At 46.3% G+C, this 16,159-nt stretch overlaps 3 protein-coding genes across 3 annotated transcripts in view; 2 read left to right on the top strand and 1 right to left on the bottom strand.

Annotated features, from left to right (window-relative positions):
* The window catches only part of LOC127032834 (olfactory receptor 10A7-like), a 59,779-nt gene extending 53,897 nt beyond the window's left edge, over nucleotides 1-5,882 (top strand). The window contains exon 3 of the mRNA XM_050920438.1: nucleotides 4,546-5,882. Coding sequence (XP_050776395.1) covers nucleotides 4,546-4,593 — 48 coding nt within the window. The 3' untranslated portion in view covers nucleotides 4,594-5,882. The remainder of the gene's footprint in view (nucleotides 1-4,545) is intronic.
* LOC127032870 (translation initiation factor IF-2-like) overlaps nucleotides 1-16,159 on the bottom strand; it is a 322,179-nt gene that overhangs the window by 29,999 nt on the left and 276,021 nt on the right. The gene's annotated exons all lie outside the window — the stretch shown is intronic.
* LOC127032863 (olfactory receptor 1020-like) lies at nucleotides 3,076-4,617 on the top strand. Its single transcript, XM_050920457.1, has one exon. The coding sequence runs from the start codon at nucleotides 3,649-3,651 to the stop codon at nucleotides 4,534-4,536; it is 888 nt and encodes a 295-aa protein (XP_050776414.1). The 5' UTR covers nucleotides 3,076-3,648; the 3' UTR covers nucleotides 4,537-4,617.

The raw sequence follows: 16,159 nt of genomic DNA, 5'->3' as shown, positions 1-16,159 counted from the left end.
AGAGCTTTTGAAATCTGGCCTGAAGTTCACTCAAGGAGTTTGTGACAAAAGAGGGAATTGAACCAACATTTCCCAAGTCAAACTCATCAAACACTGGATCCTACATTGCACTTAAAGCTTTCCTAGCTGCTACACACAAGATTTTACTTTTCTTTCTGGCACAGACCTTGCTGGGCCATGGAGAGGGTTAACGAGATAATGTGGGTACAACACGGCCAATATTTGTGCTCTGAGCTAGGGGAGGAAACATTGGATATGAGTAGACGGCAGAATTCACTGGGGTTTTTTATTTGTTTGTTTGCAATTTTGATGACTAATATTGATTTTTATTGGGTTTTTTTTCTATTTTTAACTCTTAATGTTAATTGTGGCAGAAAAATTCAGTGGGAGGTAGGGTGTGGGTCAGGGCTAGGGCAGCATTGACAGCAGGGATTCCAGGGGCTCCCAGCAGTGATAGCAGAGATACAGGTGGCTCTCTGCACTGCCGAGAGGTCCAAGACACCAGGATGAAAGGTGAAAGGAAGGCAGCTGCTCTAACCCAGTGGAGCAGACGGTCATGGCAAGTGTTGTTAGGTGGAGGAGAATCATAGAATTATAGAACTGGAAGGGACCCTTGAGAGATCATCTAGTCCAGTCCCCTACACTCATGGCAGGACTAAGTCTTATCTAGACCATCCTTGGCAGGTGTCTGTAAAACCTGCTCTTAAATTTCCAATGATGCAGATTCCACAACCTGCCTTGGCAATTTATTCCAGTGCTTAACTATCTTGACAGTTAGGAAATTTTTCCTAATGTCCAACGTAAACCTCCCTTGCTGCAATTTAAGCTCATTGCTTCTTGTATTATCCTCACAGGTTAAGGAGAACAATTTTTCTCCTGCCTCTTGGCAACAGTCTTTTATGTAGCTGAAAACTGAAATCATATCCCCTTTGTCTTCTCTTCTCCAAACTAAACAAACCCAATTTTTTCAGTCTTTCCTCATGGGTCATGATCTCTAGTCCTTTCATCATTTTTGTTGCTCTCCTCTGGACTTTCTCCAATTTGTCCACATCTTTCCTAAAATGTGGCACCCAGAACTGGACACAATGCTCCAGCTGAGGCCTAATCAGTGTGGAGTTGAGTGGAAGAATTACTTCTTGTGTCTTGCTTACAACATGCCAGCTAATACATCCCCGAATGATGTTTGCTTTTTTTGCAACAGCATTGCACTGTTGATTCATATTTAGCTTGTGATCCACTATAACCCCCAGATCCCTTTCCGCAGTACTCCTTCCTAGGCAGTCATTTCCCATTTTGTATGTGTGCAACTGATTGTTCCTTCGTAAGTGGAGTACTTTGTATTTGTCCTTATTGAATTTAATTCAATTTACTTCTGACCATTTCTCCAGTTTGTCCAGATAATTTTGAATTATAATCCTATCCTTCAGAGCACTTGCAACCCCTCCCAGCTTGGTATCGTCTGCAAACTTTATAAATGTATTCTCTATGCATTATCTAAATCATTGATAAAGATATTGAACAGAACCAGATCCAGACCCCATGCATTATGCTCTTCCAGCATGACTGTGAACTACTGATAACTACTCTGAGTGAATGGTTTTCCAAGCTGTTATGCACCCACCTTATAATAGCTCCATCTAGGTTGAATTTACTTAGTTTGTTTATGAGAAGGTCATGCGAGACAGCATCAAAAGCCTTATTAAAGTCAAGATATATCACCTCTACTGCTTCTCCCTATCCACAAGAATTGTTACCCTGAAAAAGAAAGTTTTGAAGAATGATGAGCTCCAGGTCATGGCAGAGGCCACCCCAGTTGAATGGCTCCATCCATGGACAGAAGCCATACAGCAGCGGGGTGGCCTTCCCCAAAGACACTGACTCATCCTCCACCTCACAGCTGAAGGGTATGCTTGCGTTCATTTTAAACAAAATGTGATTTACAAGGTACGTATGAATAAAGAAGCATGCTGTGGCTCACCACCCTAGGAAGATTCTAGAAAAGGCCAAGGGGAGGAGAATGAGCTCAACATGTGGAGTGGAGAAGTATTAGCATGTGATGAACAAATCCATATATAGAAAAGTTAAATATGATTGGTTAGAGGTTTGTGTTATGTAACTTGTTATGTAACAGCCATGTGTTATAAAATAGCAATGGGAGGGGATCCTTACTGGAGGGATGGACTCTGGCTGATTTTTGTACCAAAGGCTCTCCCTTTGTGCACATTGAATAAAGCCTTGTTGAATTGAATTGAATTGAATTGAATTGAATGAAGTATCAAAGACCTTTGATTCTGCCCAGCATCTGACTCATTTGGCTATTATTGGGAACAAAAAATCCCATCACAGCCAAGGCTGGGGGTCTTGGCTCTGGCCAATCAGGACTTCAACCTGCCCTGCACCTTGCGCCTGCAGGGATGGGTGTCACCAGCAATTCAGCCATTCAGGGAGCCCTCAGCCTCTCTGCTGTCACTGCTCACTCACTCACCCCAGGACAGCTGGGGGCAGAGGGATCCCTGCACAGCCACAGGGCCGGTGACACCCATCTCTGCGGGCATAAGGCATGGGGGGAGGCTGCACAGACACCACCTGTTATCGATATTTTCTGTTGTTGATTTCAATGTGTTAGCTGATATCAACGTTTACCGATGTCTATCGATTGAAATCAAAGCAGTCAAATCGAGCTATACATTTTAAAGAAGGCTCAAGGCATTAGTTGTCCAAATTCCATTGAAATCAATGGTCCCCATCTCTGAAGACAGTGGAAATTTTATCTTTTACTTCAGTAGGAGAAGGCTCAGACTGAACAAAATTATTCCCGATTTGTAAAATTCATGCTATGCATAACTCCATGCAGGATCAAGTCCTTATTTAGTAGTTAATAAGAATTAATAGTGGCAGACTAGACTGTCTTAAACAAAGCAAGACAGAGATTTAATACATTTTTTTAACCAAAGATAAAGACGAAAATAAGAAAATGTAGAGCTGATAAAAATTTCTGATTTGCAATTTTAATGGGAAAAAAATTGTTGATTGAGAACAAAATGTTCCAATTGCAGGACAACGAAATATTGTCCTAGGGAAGGACAGGTATTTATCTGATGATAAAATTTTTCAAATAGGTTTAATAGAGTTAGGCAGCCCATTTCCAGTGCAATTCACTTGAAGTTGGCTGACCAACCACTGCAAATCCCAGTCCTAGTTGCTTGGTTTGCTTCTTTGTTGTGGCTTCCTCTAAAATACAAAATCCTGACCCTTTCTGCCAGTGGAAGTCCAATCTATAAGAAGACATAGTTCTGCTTTGATACACCGGGAAGTGAAATGTGTGACTATTTAAACCAATATCTATCTGTGTTTATGTTGTATCTCGGCCCCATTAGTATAGTATTTGAATGCATGATGACATCTCTCAAGTTATTACATGTGTTTCCAGAGAGATTAACATTTTGTTTAACCTGCAGTCTACTCATAGATGAAATCTGTCCCAGGGATCAAGAGATAGCATTTCCACTCCCTTAGCCATCATTCTCCACTCAGTTATTGTTCCAGTAACCAGCAGAGAGAGATGATGAAAAGAATACTGCCATTTTATTGCGTGAATGTTGTTCATTTATATCACAGAGTTAATTTTCTTTCCTATAGGCAAACGCCATGGCGAATCGAGAACAGGGAAATGAAACGTCCATCACAGAATTCATCCTCTTGGGATTCGGCAATCTCCCTGAACTGAAAATCCTTCTTTTCTTGCTGTTTCTAGTGGTCTACATTGCAACCATGGCCGGGAACATCCTCATTGTGGTGCTAATTGCAGTCAATCAGTACCTTCACACACCCATGTACTTCTTCCTGGGGAACTTGTCGTGCTTGGAGACCTGCTACACCTCCACCATCCTACCTAGGATACTGGCCAGTCTCCTGACTGAGGTTAGGACTATTTCATTCAGTGGATGTCTCACACAATATTATTTCTTTGCTTCTATGGTTGCCACCGAATGCCTTCTCTTATCGGTGATGTCTTATGATCGGTATTTAGCCATAGGCAAACCACTGCACTATGCAGCCCGAATGAGTGGCAGGTCTTGCTTCCAGCTTGCAGCTGGCTCTTGGATAGGTGGCTTCCTATGTAGTGGCATAATAACTTTGTCAATATCCCAGTTAACTTTCTGTGGCTCCAAAGATATTGACCATTTCTTTTGTGATCTTATCCCCCTGATAAATATTTCCTGCAATGATCCTCAGCTGATGGAAATCTTGGTTTTCACACTATGCTTGATATTCTCAGTGGTCCCGTTCCTACTTACCTTGATGTCCTACATCTGCGTCATTGTGACCATCCTAAGAATCCCTTCCACCACGGGAAGGAAAAAGACCTTTTCTACTTGCTCCTCCCACCTCATTGTGGTGACCATGTATTATGGAACTCTACTGATTGCCTATATGTTCCCAACAACCAATACACTGAGAGACATCAAGAAAGTTCTGTCTGTTGTCTACACTGTCCTGACTCCCCTGGTCAATCCCCTCATCTACAGCCTGTGAAACAAAGAGGTTAAGGAGGCCCTGAGGAAAGCTTGCAGGAAATCCATGTTTGGATAATGCTAACTGATCACAATCCTTAGGTTAAAATAAAACAGATATGGCACGGGCTGTTTTGGGGCCTGAGCCAAAGCCTACTGTAGTCCAGGGTCGTGTTTCCATTAGATTCCTTGACCTTCATGTCATGCTCTTACAGAGTCACAGCTCAGGGAGAAAGTGGAGACAGACAGATCCGAAAAAGAATGGAGGCACAGGTTTTAAGAGATCTATGTGAGATCCCACAAGAGGGTACTACTAAACTGGTGGGTGATTTGAACTTGTGGTTGTTCTAAGTTCAGACAATGAGAGAAGATTGTGTTCAGTGACAGGGTGTGGGAAAATGGACTCAGCCGGAATGTTGATCACCCATTCATTGTAGGGTGAGATACTTCTATACACACACACATGCACATACAAAAATATAAAACCTACATTATAAAATATTGAGATGTAACAGCACTATGGAACTCCAATGTTAGACAACTGTATAATTAACTTTTGTTACTTAGTGTATTTCATCTCCAGGTTTCTTTCCAAAGGAACAGAAAAGTAAAAAGAAACTCTCTACCCTGTGCCACAGAACACAGGACACCAGTCCAGGCCACTTATTTGCCCACTTCCAGCAACAATTTAAGCCAGTTTTTCAGGATACTTGGGCCCAGTGGGATTTTCAAAAACATCTGGGCACTTCGCCTGCTAGATTGGGCCCTGCAGCCGAGTCAGGCAGGGGAATGCCTATCTTCCCTAGGTCTGGGCATCACTCTGTGGCTTTGGCATCCAAGTGCCTGATGTGGGGCTGCAAGGGGCATGTCCAGAGGCAGAGACATAGAGGCCTACACCCCTTTTACTGCAAACATTTGGCTGCCTAACGGGTTTGCCGGCAATTGAGCAGGATTTTGTGAATCCCAGGAGGCTGGATGCTGGGATTCAGCCTAAAGAGGAAGCTTTGTGACTCTAGCTTTAGCTCCACAACCTTATCCTCATGTTATAGCTGGGAAATGAAGGCAAAAAGAGGTGAAGTTACCTGCCCAGAGTCACTCAGTGGGCAAGCGACAGGGACAGGGAAAGAAACCAACTATCCACAGTCCTAGTCCAGAGCACTGTCTGCTCCACCATGTCCAGTTGTAATTGATAATGGGACCTAAAGGTGTTAGGTGCCCCACTCCCATTCACTGTCCATAGGATTTGGGTGCCTAACATCAGCCTCTTATGGGAAAACCCAGCCTGTACATTTATAGCCAAACCAATGCGCAGAGAATTTCTTCCACTTTCAGGTGATGTATCCCACCAGTTTCTTCTCATGTTTTACCGTTTTCTCGGTGACCCCAATTACTGTGTATCTATTACCAAAAGCATCTTGTTATAAAAGAATTAAACTAAGTCTTCTCTTTCTGTCCTTTTTGTTGTCATACCTCCCGTTATCTATCCTCTTCATAACCAGTGTGAGTAATAAATGTGTCAAGGTTTGGCTACACATAGAAATTGCACCACTTTAACTGTACCAGCGTATCCTTGCCTCTGACAGGGCCACATGCCCTTGGGCTGGAGACCCTGGGGCCAAGCCAGCCCTGATTAGAGATGGAGCCCACCTGAGAGGAATCAGCCAATGTTCAATAAAGAGCTGAAGGGGACTAGAGCAGTGGCTCTCAACTGGGGTATGTGTATCCCTGGGGGGTACACAGAGGTCTTCCAGTGGGTACATCAACTCATTTAGCTATATGTCTAGTTTTACAGCATGCTACATAAAAAGCACTAGCAAAGTCAGTACAAACTAAAATTTCATACAGGCCAAATGGGAAAAGAAGCAATTTCTCAGTACTAGAGCGCTGTGACATGTTTGTATTTTTATGTCTGATTTTGTACGCAAGTAGTCTTTAAGTGAAGTGAAACTTGGGGTGTGCAAGACAAATCAGACTCATGAAAGGGGTTCAGTAGTCTGGAAAGGTTGAGAGTCACGGGGCTAGAGTAAGGGCTTGTCTACACTACACAGTTTTGTAGACAAAAGGCAGCTTTTTGTTGACAAAATGGTGGTGATGTGCACACTGCAATGCCCCTCCCACTGACACAACCCTTCTTCTTTGCCAAGAAAATAATTCTACCTCAAGGAGAGGCATAGAGCTTTTTGTAATGTAGTTGCAGAGACATGTCAGTGAAGATACTAAATTCGTTACATTACTGAAACTGGCCTCCGGAGGTATCCCACAATGTTCACTCTGAATGCTCTGCTCACCGTTTTCAACTCTGTTGCCCTGCATCCAGCTGCGCAGGCATGTGCCCCTCCCCTTTCAAAGCCCCAGAAAGTGTTGAAATTGCTGCCGAGCTGAGCATGCCAGCTCCCTGCAAAGGCACTCCTGCCTGGACTACAGGGGAGGGACTGGGTCTCCTTGGTCTGTGGGGAGAGGAGGCTGTGGGAGAACTCAGAGGGAATCACAGAATGCAGCTCTCCCTGGCACTAGGATCACAGCAGCAGGCAGGCAGGGTGGGATGCTGCTGGGGAGTGGGGAAAAGAAAGATGTGCTGTGCAAAGCCAGGGAGGGAAGAGGGGGCTGATGTCAGGATGTCCCCCTTCCCTGCCGGGGTACTATCTCTGCTGAGCTGGAGTGTGGGGTTGGGGGGCACCTGGACTGGTTGCTTCTGGCTACTGTCTGAGCAAGTGTTCAGGCTAGTGAGTGCTATACTTAAAGAAACAGCATTCAACACACTCACTTTCCCCCAACTCACACACTTCCCCAACACACACTCGGTCTCTTTCTCTCTCACACACACACATACCCTCCCCTCCCCTCCCTTAACACACACACTTCCCCAACTCACACTTGGTCTCTTTCTCTCTCTCACTCATGTAAGCAGAGTCAAGGTGAGCTCTCCCCTGACATCTAGTGGTGAATTATGGTGAGTGTGGAAAAGAATTTCAGGGGCTGCTCTTGTTTGCATAGGCACACCCACTCCGCCTAGCATAGCCCATGGCAGCCTAAAATGGTCACTTTGACAGCTGTGGGATCCCCAATTTCTCTGTTATTGGGGCAGGAGGAATAAAGTGTTGTTACTCTAATTATGTGAATGAGGGACTATGAAATGATTTTATGACAGAGGGTCTCACTATCAACTGAGTAGCACTTGCTAGACGAGGGACATGAGCAGTGATGAGATGCTAAAATATCAACAAGTTCCCTTCTCCTCATCTCATGAGGGAGTCATGCCCCATCCAACCCCCACTGTTTCTTGACACCTTGCTGGGGAGCCCTGACTCATCCACCCCCGTTCCCTGACTGCCCCCTGCCGCCCCATCCAATCTCTCCTCTCATTATGGAGGGCCCCTGGGACCCCTGCCCCATCCAACCACCCCTTCTCTCTGTCCCTGACTACCCCCCCCACCTCATCCAACTTCCTGACTGCCCATCCGGGTCCCTTGCCCCCATTCAATCTCCCTGTTCCCTGCCCTCTGACTGCCTCGACCCCTATCTACCCCCCACAACCCAACGAACTCCCCTGCCCTCTTCCAACACCCCCTCCCTTCTCCCTGCCCCCTTACCACACTGTCTGGGGCTGGGGCCAGGTCTCCTTGGACAGGACCAGCGCCGCAGGGCTCGACTCCCCGGGCCAGGCCAGGTCGAGCTGAAGCTGCTCGTCCGGCACAGGGACCAGCGTCGAGGGACCCGACTCCCCGGACCGGGCTGGAGCCTCTCAGCTGGGACCAGGACCGGCGCCACGGGGCCCAACTCCCTGGGTCAGGTCGGAGCCACTCGGCCACGATGAGGACCGGCGTCTTGGGGCTGGACTCCCCAGGCCAGGCCTGAGCCACTCAGCCGGCACCAGGACCAGCACCGCAGGGCCCGACTGCCCAGGCTGGGCTGAGCAGGACCAGAGCCGCTCGGTCGGCACCGGAACTGGTGCCGCAGGGCCCGACTCCCTGAGCTGGGCCGAGCTGGGCTGGAGTCACTCAGCTGGGACCAGGACCAGCGCTGCGGGGCCTGACTCCCTGAGCTGGGCCTGAGTCGCTCAGCCAGCACCGGGACCAGTGCCACAGAGCCGGGCTGGACCCCTCCTTGCGTCCTCCCCCCCTGCCCAGCTTACCTGTCTGCTGGTTGTTTCAGGCTTCCCGTGAACATTTAATTCGCGGGAAGCAAGGGAGAAGGAGGAGAAAGAGGGCTGATTGTTCAGAGGAGGAAGGGGCGGGACCTGGGGCCGGGGCCGGGGCCAGGTGGACAGCTGCCTGAGCCTTTGTTAAATTTAAAAGCTTTTTTAGAACCAGTTGTCCTGGATCAACCAGTTGTAAAAAGGCTTCTAAATTTAACAGCCGGTTCCTGTGAACCAATGTGAACTGGCCCCAGCTCACCACTGGACATGAGTTCCAAAACCTGGTGAATTGAGAAAGGTTGGAGACTGGTGTGTGTACCTGATGGTATGGGCCCCTTTTGAGGGCCTGGAGCACCAATTGCACCTTCTTCTCTCTCCACTGCTGAATAGCAAAGCTAATTTTGATTCCATTAGGAATCTAGCTAAATGCTGCTTAGCTGAATTCACTTTAGGCCAAGGGTGCACCAGCAGTGGGGCTCCCCGACTACAGGCTGAAATCACTAAGAGCTGAAGCTACTGAGCCAAGCTCACTGAGTGCTGTGTTCACTACGGGGGGAGCCTGATGATATATTGCTAAGTGGCTGGCAGAGCAGTTTGCAGGATGTTTGGAGCAGTGAGCGCAGTGGAGTGGAGCTGAGCAGTTTGTGGGGACAGCTGGAGTGGTTCATGGACAGCTGATGGAGCAGCCCATGGAACAGTTTGTGGAGCAGATTGTTAGAGAGCTTATTCCTTCACTCTCACCCTTCCCTGGTCCTTCTCGAATGAACAGAGAGCAACAATACCCGAAGTCCGAAGGTGCAAACAATTCGATGTTTATTGGGGTGAACTTCCAGCAAGCTTAAATTTAAGTTCCTTTTCCTTATTTTCGAATCCCAACTTACTTCCTGTTTGCCCCTAATTTATATAGTAATATTTTCAGCTATACCTTAACCAATCATTCTACTAAAATTTACCTAACCAATCCTAACGTATTGTAACACATTGTGATGGGGCAAGGCCAGATGGCTACAGTAAAGTACTGAGAAAGAGGTATGTTAGCCCCAGGCTAAACAGATCCCTAGGACCCTGGTAACCAAATGGCAGTTGCTCCAGGTTAATCAAGGCACCTGGGGACAATTAAGATCTTTCTAGATAGCTACTTTAATTAGAGCACCTGCAGCCAATCAAGGCAGGTTAATCAGGGCACCTGGGTTTAAAAAGGAGCTCACTCCAGTCAGGCAGGGAGCAGCCAGAAGAGAAGGAGTGTGTATGAGGAGCTGGGACTGAGAGAGTATACTGCTGGAGGATTGAGGAGGACAAGCATTATCAGGCACCAGGAGGAAGGTCCTGTGGTGAGGATAAAGAAGGTGGTTGGAAGAGGCCATGAGGAAGTAGCCCAGGGAGTTGTAGCTGTCATGCAGCTGTTACAGGAGGCACTATAGACAGCTGTGATCCACAGGGCCCTGGGCTGGAACCTGGGTTCCCCCCCAAAGCTCCTAACTCCTGATCAGATACAGGAGGAGCTGACCCAAACTGTGGGTTGCACAAGAGGGGAAGATCACTGAGGTGAGCAAATCCGCCAATAAGCGCAGGACCCACCAAGGTAGAGGAGGAACTTTGTCACAATGATTATCTAACCAATTATATCCCATCACCTTAATTAGTTTATACCTAGCAAAATTAATTATACAGCAGACAGAAACAATCACAGAACCAGACAGAGACCATGTAAATAAACATACAAAACAATACAGAAGTAAGGATTTCACAACTACATCTATACAGACATAAGGGTTCTCCAGCTGTGTCTATTGTTAAGTGAGTTCTTACCAGACAGAAAACTATCAAACTATATTTCTAGGCTCTTTCTTTTCTCTGGAGGTGATAGATCGAATCACCTTCCTAACAGTTCCAGATTGCCTTATTTTAATATGACTAGTTTGGAATGTGAGGACGTGACCATACATTTCCCAGTTTATGGCTGCTAAAGAACCAGGCCTCAGACTGTCACAGTAAGAGAAGGCCACTACACAGACAGTGATTTCTTATTCTTTCTTTTATACCTCTATAACTAGCTAAGTGATAAGAATACACCTAAATTCTTAAGGTATAGGCCTTTGCAGACAGGTCTGAATATCTATATCCTAACACAGAGCAGTTAGCGGGGACGGCTGGAGGAGTGGAGTGGAGCGGCTGGTGGAGCAGAACTGTTTGTGGTGAAGGCTGCAGAAGACCTCCACAGAGAGGTGGGCAGTTGGCCTCGGCCCATGTAAGGTGCCCATAACAATCCGTGTGCCCCCCCCCGAATTCCATCCAGGCTGGGGGAGTAAATCTCTGCAGATGAACTTCTGAACTCTGGGGCGGCACTGACCAGGGACAGAGACTTTTGGGTTGTTTGGACTTGGGATGATTTGGACTTGAGACCCTGAGGGGAAAAGGACACTGCCAAACTTACTTGGAGGTGGGTCTTTTGCTCATGGTCTGTGTTATGAATCCTGTTTATGGCGTTTCCCCAACGTAATGCCGCATTGTTTCTCTCCTTTATTAAAAGGATTTTGCTACACTCAGACTCTGTGCTTGCGAGAGGGGAAGTATTGCCTCCTAGAGGCGCCCGGGGGGGGTGGTATGTAATTGTCTTAGGTCATTGGGTGGGGGCTCGAGCTGGTTTTGCACTGCATTATTGAAATGGAACCCCTGGATACTGAACCCAGCCATTGTTGCTGCCAACTCAGGGGAGCAGAAGTGTTACACTCACACATACACCCTCCCCTCCACCAACACATACACTTTCCCAACTCATGCTCTGTCTCTCTCACTCACTCACACACACACACACACACTTTTGTGGGCGTCTTGTGTTAGTGCTCAGCAATGTCAGTTTGGTCAGTTTACCGAGTGCTGCTTTAAAAAGTGATTTACAATGTGTTACTTTTCGGGGACACACATCAATCATTTCAAGGTTCAGAGCACAGTGCAAACAAACACTGCCAGGCTCAGCACATTACAGCAACACACATCACTGTGGCTCAGTGTTAAAATGCTCCTTCCAGGCATCCTTCAGCCAAATAGCGCCCTCGCTGAGCCCCTCTTATAGACTTCAAAAACAATGAGGAGTCCTTGTGGCACCTTAGAGACTAACAAATTTATTTGGGCATAAGCTTTCTTGGGCTAGAACCCACTTCATCAGATGCATGGAGTGAAAATACAGGAGCAGGTATAAATACATGAAAGGATGGGGGAAACCTATACTTATACTAGAAACTTGTCAGGGATTTGGGAAGAAGCTTTACACTTTATAATCTTCATGCTTCCATGGTCTAGGCTTTTCCAAGAAGCCTAAGGGAGTTAGGTGCCAAACTCTCAGAGCAATGTCATGAGAGTTCGATGTTTATTGTGTACATTATCCATTTCTGAATCCCTAAAGCCTAAATGAGTGAAGCACATTGTTGTCCCTGCATTTTATCTGATGAACAATCCAGTAACATTTTCAAAAACACTTAAGCAAACATCAAAAGTGAGTTAGGAACCTAAGACCTGTTGACCTTCAGTGAAGACCTAAGCTGCTAAGCCTTAGAAACTAAAAAACTTTTGAAAATGAGATTTAGGCTCCTAAATCACTTAGACACTTTTTAAAGTGTTACCTGAACTGATTGAGTAAGCTTACTGGATGGGGACTGGGTACCTGTGTTTTGTGCTTTTGAGGGCAATAGGAGGTTTGTTTAGAGAAAGTGCAAGCTCAGCTAACTATGCTGAAATTTCCAAAGCTGCCTCAGGGAATTAGATGGGAACTCAAAGTCTAAATCACTCAGTCAGCTCTAAATATCTCAGATGTAATATTTAGAATTCATACATTATTTCTTGACAGTCACCATAGCATTCATTCAATAAAAAGAGAGATTTGTTTTAGGATTAGAGTGCATAAAATGGTGACTTTCCCTTTGAGACTAGAAGTTTGACTCTACTGAAATTTTCTAAAAGTAAACCAAATATCAACTTTTCCTTGCTTGTTACATTCTCCACAGCAGAGGTGCCTCAGGAGATTGCACCTTCCCACAGAAGGCTATATAACAAATCGGAGAAGATTTTCCCCATTTGGCAGAGGGTATGATGCACAGGGCAAGTTACAGATATGGCAACGGAGCCCCAGTAGCTTTTCTAGGTTCTGACGTTCTATTTACTTGGTAAATGAAAGAACGTGGATGTGGTGGGAGGCAAAGATGGACTGAATAACCTGGATCTTGGTGAGTGAGGAGGTGATAACAGAGATTATGGCTTGCGACTGACCCACCTTAAAGTTAAACCAGCCTTTTCCTGCCTGCTTCTTGAAGCTCGAGGTTTTTGAAGCAATATAATTGTGCTACATAACTGATTCCAACGGAATCCAAGGGGAACTGAGCAATGATCTTTCTCAAACTCCCAACCCAAAGCAAAACGACAGAATTTGGAAAAAGGAAAGACCTGTCAGGTCACTGCTATCTTAGTTCCTTATCTGGCCCCCATCACCGTGGTATCTGGGCACCTCACTCTACTGAATGTATCCATCCTCCCATTGTCCCATGACATGCTACTATTCCTGCTTTACAAATGGGGACCTGATGCCCAGAGGGGCAGATTTATAGAGGTGTTTGAGCACCTAAAGACAGAGACACCCATAGTGGGATTTGAAATCCATGGGTGTTAGGTACTGTACCTACTCAGGCACCATTGTATATTTTTAAGTACCTGAAGAGCTTTTGAAATCTGGCCCGAAGGTCACACAAAGAGTTTGTGACAAAGAAGGGAACTGAACCAACATCTCCCAAGTCAAACTCGTCAAACCCCAGGGTATCCCACATTGCACTTGAAGCTTTCCTAGGTGCTATACACATGATTTTACTTTTCTTTCCGGCACAGACCTCGCTGTGGGGTGGAGAGGGTTAGGGACATGTTGTAGGTAGAGCAGATCTGATATTTGCTGCTGAGCTCAGTGCTAGGGGAGGAAAGATTGGCAATAAGTTTGCCTGGCAGAATACTTTCCCCCTCAAGTTGTCACTACTAATATTGATTTTTATTAATTTCTCCCCTTCCTCCATTTTAAACTATTTTAATTTTTACAGTTGCAGGAAATTCAGCAGGGAGTGGGGTGGGGGTGGGGTCAGGATTCAGGCAGCGCTTACAGCGGGGCTGCAGGGGCTCCCAGTGTTGTCGGAGCAGCAGTGATCTGTATGCTGTGTATAACCGGTATGCTCAAAAGGTCTGTTAGACTCTCCCGCACCCGCCACTTGTCTCCTCTCCCTCTTTGAATATCTATGAAGTGGCTTTCCCCGATCCCTCCTTCTTGGAATGCTTGTGGGATGAATGGACTGCTTAAACAGCTGGAAGATCAGAAGAGGTCCTAGATAGACAAGATGTCTGGGACTCTAATTAGGCAGCATTCACGCACCCAATGCATGGACACTGCATGGACACTGGCTGAGGTGGAGTGTGACCAACCAGATGCAGCCAAGTCATCTCTAGTCTCAGGCCATGATGAGCAGGTCCTTAAAAGGGGAAGGGGCCATGTGCTCAGCAGTGCACTCATAAACTTGTACCTCTTGTGGAGGTCCTTCGCCAGGACCACCTGGCCAGTGGTTCACTATGTTGCATTCCATCGTGCCTCGGGAAGACCTACCTTCATCACACCATCCATCACTGTGCCGTGAGACACTTGCCATGCCTGTCCTGGAAGCATGAGTATACGAGTGTGAGTATGACAACCTTCCCCTCTCCCCTTCTTTTGAGCTTAGTTATCAATATAATAAACGTGCTGCTTTCTGCCAAACTCTGGTGGGTCATTAGTCCTCCCTAAGCTTACTAGCTGACCCAATTTCGGGTAACACCCAGCACTGAGCATTAGGACACTGGTGGCTCCTTGCACCACCGAGGTGCAAGGGGCAGGGAAGTTGGCTGCCCTAGCCCAGTGGAGCAGAGATCCATTGCCAGAGCTGGGAGGAGGAGGAGGACAATGACCCTCCAGCTCCTGGGGAGCCCTCCCCAAATGGCTCCCTTGATGGGCAAAAGCCATCCAGTACTAAGGTGGCCTCCCTGACGGCCACAGACTCTTCCTTCTCCTCGCAGCCCAGCCTGTGGGGGGGGATCTCTGCTCTGTCTTGCCAGGACTGCAGCCTGCCCCGTGCCTTGCACCTGACACCAGGGATGGGTATCCCCAGCCCCGCGGCTGTGCAGGGAGCTCTGTGCAGCTCGACTGTCACTGCCCCACTCGCTCACCCCAGTGACAGCTCGGAGCGGAGGGTCTCTGCCTGGCCACAGGGCCGGCGACTCCCATCTCTGCTGGCGCACGGCGCGGGGGAGGCTGTGCTAATGCCATCTGTGACCAATCATTTATGTTGTTGGTTTCAGTGTCTCTGTGACATTTACCAACGTCTAGCGATTGAAACCGAAACCTGGCGAGTGAGCTACCAGTGTCAACGTGTTGAAATCAAAAGATCCCGTCCTTGAAGTCTAGGGTGACCAGATGTCCCAATTTTATAGGGACAGTCCTGATTTTTGGGTGTTTTTCCTATATAGGCTCCTGTACCCCCCAACCTCATCCCGATTTTTCACACTTGGTCACCTTATTGAAGTCAGTGGAAATTTTATCTTTGACTTCAGCAAGAGAAGGCTCAGACTGAACAGAATTATTCCAGTTTGTAAAATTAGCACTAGGCAGGATCAGGTCCTCACTCAGCAGTTAATAAGGATTAGTAATGGCAGATTAGACAGCCACAAACAAAATGGGAGAGAAAGAATTAATGTTTTTTAACCAATGTTAAAGAAGAAAAGAATAAAATGTAGACCTGAAAAAAAAATTCTGATGGAACATTTTTGCAAAAAAAATCCTCTCTTTGTGATCATATAAAATTAGAAAATTTAAATAATTGTACTAATATAATTACTGTATCAAACAAAATACAATACAAATATTAAATGAAATAATATAAAATGAAAATCAAGAAATAAAAATAAAAATATCTTTTTCGATTCTCAGACTGCATGGTTACCCATGATGATCAGCTCTCCACACTGAGTAAACAGGAAATGAAATTCAAAACTTCACGGGACTTTTCCTGTCTACCTGGCCAGTGCATCCAAGTTCAGATTGCTGTCCAGAGCAGTCACAATGGTGCACTGTGGGATAGCTCTGGGAGGCCAATACCGTCAAATTGCGTCCACACTAACCCTAATTTGAACCGGCAATGTCCATTTCAGCACTACTCCCCTCATCGGGGAGGAATACAGAAATCAATTTTAAGAGCCCTTTATGTCGAAGTAAATGGCTTCATTGTGTGGATGGGTGCAGGGCTAATTCAATTTAACGCAGCTAAATTTGACCTAAACTTATAGTATAGACAAAGACTTAGTGTCTTTCATCCCCAGGCTTCTTTCCAAAGGAAGAGAAAAGCAAAAGGAAACCCTCTAACCTGTGCCACAGAACACAGGACACCAGCCCAGGCCCCTTATTTGCCCATTTTCAGCAATGACTTAAGGCCAGTTTTTCAAGATACTTGGGTGC

The sequence above is a fragment of the Gopherus flavomarginatus genome, chromosome 12 (assembly GCF_025201925.1).
Source record: "Gopherus flavomarginatus isolate rGopFla2 chromosome 12, rGopFla2.mat.asm, whole genome shotgun sequence".
NCBI classification, from domain to species: Eukaryota; Metazoa; Chordata; order Testudines; family Testudinidae; genus Gopherus; species Gopherus flavomarginatus.
This window is presented reverse-complemented; position numbering and strand designations above follow the sequence as displayed.